The following is a 7522-nucleotide window of genomic DNA, read 5'->3' as shown; positions in this document are numbered from 1 at the left end:
GTTGATAATGCAAATAGCACGCGTTATTAGTTCAACACTTAATGGTTGAACCGTCAACCACTTACTTAAAGAGTGAAGACACGCCATGGTGACAAATTATTTTAAATAGACACTTACCTGACGTTTACATACGCCGTATATAGGTACATCGTTCAAATTAATAAGAATTAATGGAGATTCACGACGGCGCCGGTTTCCTGAAATATGTAAAATGTTTGACGGTCGATTGCAAGTTGCTCGGATCGCTTCTCAATAGTTGTTTCCTCGAGTTATCAACCGGGAGAGTCTACTATTTGTGACTCGTTCCCTCGCAATTTCCACAAAAAGGCATTGCATAAATTAAAATGAATGACTATATGATGAAATAAAAAAAAATGTATTTATAATATTTATATAGGAAAATTAATAACACCTTATCTCCATAAAATATTTTCGAAAAGATATGATATCGTTTATGCTGAATATTTTACGTCGAGAGTTCTTAGTAAATTATTATTACTCAATCTTTAGACGACAGGCAGGAAATAAACACACACGAGACAAACGTACATTCTTAGTTTATAACATATATATTTATTTGAGCTTTAATTGCATTTTAAAATACAACCGAAATAATTAAATAATGACAAATCTGGTAAAATGGTTTCAAGAGTCGCGTATACATGATGCATATCTTTGTGGTTGCGTGTTTGTAAGTAGGTAGGTACGTTTCGAGCGTATCATTCGCACGGCTGGCTGTTCCTTTCCTCGAGTGTTACTGCGACAGTGTACGCGTGTTTTCACGTGTGTACGTATGCGTGCGCGCGTGTTGTGTGTGTGTGTGTGTAAATAGGTGTACATGTATGTCGTGTTGGTCGCAGCCACGTAATCGTCTCGTGTTACGTTCATCACACTCTCAGCAGTCGTATATAATTACAATATAATAATATTAATATTATTATTATGTCGATAAATACTTTTAAAGTCCGCGATGGAAGAATTAGAGTTTACAAGAAATACGTATACAAGTTATGTTCCGTTCTTTTCCGGCCTTCGTTGTTGAGGGCCGCACGCAGCTGCTCCATCTTTTCCGGCCTGCTTCTAGTCTCTCAATCTCTCGGAAGCATTCTTTCTTGTCCTCAGACTTTCACTCTATCTTTCTATCCCTTGCCTTCACTCGACACGCAAACAAACACACACGCACACATTCATACACACACACACACACACACACGCACGCACACACGCACGCGCACAAACACACACGCACACGTACATATACGCACACACAGTCTCTCGTTCTCTGTTACTCTCATCATCGTCATATTCGCCTTTCCATCTAATCCGCTCGCGCCCTATGCTCCGCATTTATCACTGCACTCATCACACGCCACGCATCATCGCCATATAATAATCGTAATTATGTAATCAATATACACAGTAGTCGCGATAATTCGAGTGATAATAATGACAATATTTTACACGTAAAATGACGCGTTGGCTCGCTCACGACGCAATAAATATTATTTGAACAAAGAAAATTTACAATGATCTACACGTACGCATTTACGTCGAGAAAATATGCATTCTTCAACGACCATTTTTTACTTGCACACATTCTTTCTTTCTCTTTCTCTCTCTCTTTCAATCTCTCTCTCTCATTCATTCATTCGTTCTCTCATTCCATTATTTCACGCATGCATTCGACTCGCGTGTACTTATTCAATTAATCGCGAGCCTCGCTATTGCACCGCGTCTCCGCACCCCTTTATCGCTTTTACACTCGCTCGTGTAAATCTCCACACCTTCGATTCGCAGCAGTCGTAACGCTCTTCGAGGCGGCTCTTGTCCGTCCCTGCGAGCAACCTCACCTGGTTTTCGTAGTAATAAGTATCAACAAAGAGATTCCTATACAGGGTCGAACCCTAGCCTATCCTATGCGCTAATAAACTACGGCCTTACGATCTAGAGGTATACATGCTGACGATCTTACGACAGATGATAGGTAAGCTTTCTCTTTTTCTCGTTCTCTCTCTTCTTCTTCTTTCTCTATCTATCCATTTCTCTTTGCTCTAATCAATTTTTGCCGTTTCCTTTGTCTCGTCGCGATCTTTCTCATCTCACGTCGTAAACGTCCTTAAGTATTTATAAAATCACAAACTTGGCCGCGTGCCGAGCCCCGTGACTCAGCAGTGCCGCGAGATATGGTGGCATCACAATTTAATTAACGCTCGTTCAACACCCACATCTTCATCACATCCTCTCACGTTTCTTGGGCACGAAAGAAAGTAAGAGTCACTGGTACAATTCGTTAATTCTCGATACCGATGGAAGGAAAGTGATACGAAAAAACGGAAAGGCGAAACGTACTGCGAGAAAGTCTTAATGACAGGGAAATGTCGATTGAACAAAGTTATTCGCGTCCTGCCTTTGATTTATATTCCCGTAGCGATTGCAATCGAGAAAAAAATTCTGCGAAAAGCAGAAAAATTCTCTCGTGACGTTTCCCATGTTGCACGTGATTCTATAGCGAGAAGGAAACATTCCAAATGATTGCGCACGGAGGTCTACTCTAGAGCATAATCTTCTCGTAACGACTAAAAATATAATAAATGGGAAAAGAAGAGAGGAATCAGTATAAAAGAAACAATGAAAGAGATGTATATAAAACGGAATTTGAGGCCTCTCTCCAATGTAATTTTTGAAGGGTCTGATGCACGCTATTCGTGCCACCAACCCAGGAATGATAAGATGCGTCCTCGATGATAGACTAAAACCGATCGCCAAAAACGGAAAGGGAGTCGCGTCGCGTTTGCATTTATTCTGCGAATGAACGAAATCTCTTACTATAATAATATCGTCGCAACGGCGAAGTCTTTTCGACGGAGATATCCACATTTAGGCTGAAAGAGCGCAGTGACGAGGCTTAATTCTTAACAAGTTTTGTAAAATCTTTCAACACATCACTTCGGAGCATCAACTTCAATTTCTGTCTTTTGTTTGTTGTATTATAAAACTAATAATTAAAATAGGCTTCCAATATAATAATTTGTTTATTTTATTTGTATTTATAACTTTCTAATTAATAAAAGCGATGAACAAATAATTTTAAAAAATGTTAAAAATGATATTGGATACATTACCGCTTAAAAATATGAAGCATCTCATTCAATTAATTTTTGGAATAAACTATATTTTCTTTATAAATACAATAATTTTATTAAAAATATTGAAATTTATATATGAACATTTAAATAAAGACATTTAAATAAAGTTTAAAATTAAAACAAAAGTAAAATTATACTTATGTTTAATGTTAAAAAATAAAGTTTATTAAATTGCCTTACACAGAAAAACAACTTTAGGTTTGCTGATTTTATTTCAGCTATAGATTTTTTTGTATATTTTTTTATAAAGAGATTGTATCGAATTGTATCGATTATGTTTTCAAGAACAGAAGTACAAAATAATTCTCGAAAATTATATCATTTTTTAACACAGAAATTACTAAATAAAAAATTCATCATATGGATAACAATTTAAAATATATTTTCGTAAAAAATTTCAAGTTTCGAAAGAAATACTTAAAATAAAAGGAATGCAAGAGAATTTGTAAAATATGGGTAAACTCTAGATTTATATTTATATAATTATATTTATAAAATATATGTATGTTATGTTTTATATATATAATATATAGTATTTTATATATACATAATAATTTTATCTAAAGATTGTAAGATGCTTCAAATTTTTAAATAGTAATGTATATATAACATGAATTTAATCACACACATCAGTTGATTTTTTTATATTACTAGTTAAAAATTAACTCTTATAGCAATGAGTCGTAATTATTTATCTCAATGTACTGTATATAATATTAATTATATTTTTTGTTGAACAAGCAGATGTAGGCTCAATATATAGAAATATGTAATAATAATTAAAAATATAATTCCAATGAATTCAAATTTCAATGCTATAAGCAAAAAAAAATATTTATACTATTCACTTAAGCCTATTCTACAATGTGTTTTTTTGTTTTCTGTTTCTTGTTCTTTTGTTATTTTTTATATCTTGTCTTTTTGCTTCTCATCTGGTTTTTTGTTTTCTGTCGCTCGGGATAAAAGTTAACGAACTTCAGAAGAAATAAGAAACAGTAACAAGAAATACAATTATTGTTAAAACGATTGTAAAAGGGAAAAAAGGCAAGATGTAAAAAGCAAGAAATAGAAAACAAATTGCAAAAAGCACATCGTAGAATAGGCTTTTAACACAGAAATCATCTTTCGTTCTTATGGCATCAAAATCTAAGCTCAGTAAATTTATATTAATTTCAGTCCTTGATTTGTAAATATATACCAATTACAAGAAAACTACAAATATATTATGATTCAACTCATCTCGTTTTACAGCAATAAGGATACAAGATTTGTATCAAATGTATAGATGATAATGTGAAATTATTTTATTGTAATTGTACGAGCTCTCATATGACCTCTTTTCCATTATCGATATAGCCACGACACAGCCTCTTTAAGCATAAATCCGAAGACGTCGGATGCACGACGACGTCTTTCGGCGTAGCGGTGTTCGCGGGGAAAGGGGATGAAAATTTTCACATCGCTAGTTTTACAGTCGTTACAGTATAGATACACTTATGTACAAGTGGCACCGCTACTTACGGGGCTCGGACTATACGTACTTGCTGGACAATTGCTTTGCCAGCTCCGTATACTTGAGAAATTTGGAGTGTGGGCTCTCCTCGAGGGGTGAGGCCGCTGACTGCGACGGGCTGCCGTTTGCCTGTGGAATCGGCGGCGACTTGTTGCGCTGCGACGTTTTTCTGCCGCTGATCTGCCGATGGTCAATGGATCCGGGATGACGCCATCTTTGACAAAGTGCATCTTGGACAGGTGATGCCTGTACGCACCTTTCGAAATAAAAGGCGTATCGCAGAATGCACACTTCATTATTGAATCCGCGGTGACCACGGCATCGTTGCATGCCCAGCTGAAAGCCAAGATGGCACCTGGTGTTGGACCGGGGCCTGGACCGGACACCCCTACCGTACTACCGCTGCCTGAACCGATGGTACTAGCTGCAGAACTACCTCCGGATCTCGAGGTGCTGCTAGCACCGGGACCTCGCGTTTCTGTCTTATCGCATAATTTCTGCAATGCCGCGAGAGGATGGCTACTTGTTTTACGTCCTTGCGAGTCGACGTTATTGCCGCTGCCAGTACCACCACCACCGCCGGACAAGCTGTCGAACATGGAGGAAAGCGCTCCGAGACTGCTGGATGCCTTAGTGTCAGGTGTACCTCGCGGCGTGACCGACCGATCGCTGCTAGTGGGACTGCTCGTGCTGTTTCTACAAGGACTACGCGCGACCTGTTCCACTTGGCTGGTCGGTCGGGGCGTAGGTGGATTCATACGAGGTGATAGAACCTCTCGTCCATCTTCCGGCGTCTCATGAAGGCTACTTCTTCGGTGATTGTAGGAACTCTGATCCTCCTCGTCCCTGCAGTCGTCTACTATCTCCTTCTTCACGAACACTTCCCTCGTCGATTGCGACTGTTGTTGCTCCTCCTCGTTCGCGCTTCGTTCTTCTGTTTCCTCGTCCCTCGGTTCTTTCTTCACTACCACAGTAGATGACTCTTCGTCTCCGGATTCTTCCGCGGTTTGATGATGACGACTAGGTAACGAAGCGGTTTGCTTCTCGGGAGTGACGCGATGATGATGAGGCAAAGAACTCGAGTGTCTTTCATGACTCGTGTTAGTCAGGTCCATGCGTCTCTCCGGTGTCATAGTATCCGTCCTACCGCTTCCTCGCTCTGATATCGAACTAGACTCGCTGCCGCTTCGCTCTCTTCTCGCCGCGGCATTGGCGTTGTAATGTTGCTGCTGATGTTGCTGTTGATAAGATCGAAGCAGATTCATCGTTTGCGGATCCACCAGAGGTTTTGTGTAATCTACACTCTCGTCGATACCCAAACGCTTAAGAATGCTCGTACCCATTGGCGCGCCGGGTTGAGCGTGATGCAAGCCGGGCGTACCGTGCCTCACGCGAGAATCGAAACTCTTCTCGATGAGCTTCTCTATTGCATTCAAAACCGACGGTGAGGTGCCCATCGGAGCGGTAGTTTCATTAGCAGTTGGTGTAGGAGTATCTTTTCCCGGCGTGGTCGCGTCACTGGCCGAAGATGGAGACCGGTGATGCCTCGATGATATCGAAGACGTTTCCTCGTTGACGCTCTTACGTCCGCTCTCGGTTGGCGGTAACGCGGGCAAATGATTGGACATGAGCGCGTTCTTCAAAAAGTTTCGCTGATTAGCACCCACCGTGCCCGCGCCGATGCACTGGCGTATGTGCTCGACAAAAAGCGGGGTCTCTATCTTCTCGCCACATTTCTCGCACGTGATTCTCCCAGCATGCTTTCCGAGACTATGAGTCAAACCCACAGCAGCGTCGCCATTCTTGAATTCATTTTGCGCGCGTTCCAGCTCTAATAATTTTCTCACGGGCAGTGACTTTTTCCGCTTCTCGCGCGTTTGCCGCCGACGTCCACCGCTTTCTGTAATCGACCGCATTATATGCTCCTTGTAATGCGAATTCTTGACCATGTGGTTGCTCAACTCTTTCAAGGAGCTGAATGCTTGATCGCAAACCTTACAGGTCAGCACGGCGCTAACGTGACTGCTTGTGGCGCCTGCTCCGGGACCACCGTTGTTTCCGCTGTGAGGTCCGGACCCTCCACCCGGCTGTACCCCTGTGCCACCTCCACCAGCGACATTTCCGCTACCTCCGCCAGCGCCGGTAGAATTACCACCCTTGCTGTCATCCGATGATTTCCAAGATATTATCTGTTCTTGAGAGATGATGTTCGTATAATGTTGCGTTTGCTGCATATGCGAGGTCATCTCGGCTAGCGAACGGAAACTCTGTCCGCACCACATACACTTTAGAATCTGTCGCGTTTGTTCAGCTCCCTTGCCTAACCAGACATCTTGACCTCGCACGAGTTTCCGCGGCAGTGGCATCGTTTCCTTAATCAGTAGATTCAAATCGGATGGACTTTGTTTGCTGCTAGGTGTACCCGAAGTGTTGCTGCCAGTATTACCGGTAGATGTCTGCGGTTGATGTGGTTGTTGAGGCGGTGGTATGGTAGGCATCGTCGTCTGCTGTGAGTGAATTCCTGGTGCTGGCGGTGGTACCGGCATGTTCACGCCGCAGTGCTTCGCTTCCTTCATGTGCGTCGTCATTGCGGCCAAAGTCGGGAAACTTTGTTTGCACCACACGCATTTTAGAACATCCTTCGCTTGATCGGCACCTTTATTCAACCAGTGAGATTGCCAAGCGCTATGACGACTGCTGGACGTCGTCGCTGGCGCATTGGCACCTGTCACTGTACCACCACCTCCGGAAGACGACCTGAAGAGATCCTCCCCGCCCAGCTTGCTCAGCTCGCTCATTTTTTCGAGCGCCTTTGTAGCCTCGCTAGGTTGATACGGCTTTTCCAACGCGGCCGGCGGCTTCA

The 7522-nt window shown here is 41.9% G+C and overlaps 1 protein-coding gene across 1 annotated transcript in view; it reads right to left on the bottom strand.

The window, feature by feature from the left end:
• Window positions 1–4122: 4122 nt before the first annotated feature.
• tio (zinc finger domain-containing protein tiptop) overlaps window positions 4123–7522 on the bottom strand; it is a 161145-nt gene continuing 157745 nt past the window's right edge. The window contains 2 exon segments of the mRNA XM_018512253.1: window positions 4123–4825; window positions 4828–7496. Of these exon segments, the coding sequence (XP_018367755.1) occupies window positions 4678–4825; window positions 4828–7496 (2817 nt within the window). The 3' untranslated portion in view covers window positions 4123–4677.

The sequence above is a fragment of the Trachymyrmex cornetzi genome, unplaced genomic scaffold, assembly GCF_001594075.2.
Source record: "Trachymyrmex cornetzi isolate Tcor2-1 unplaced genomic scaffold, Tcor1.1 scaffold4, whole genome shotgun sequence".
Lineage (NCBI taxonomy): Eukaryota > Metazoa > Arthropoda > Insecta > Hymenoptera > Formicidae > Trachymyrmex > Trachymyrmex cornetzi.
The sequence above is the reverse complement of the archived record's forward strand: the minus strand, read 5'-3'. Positions and strand labels throughout refer to the sequence as shown.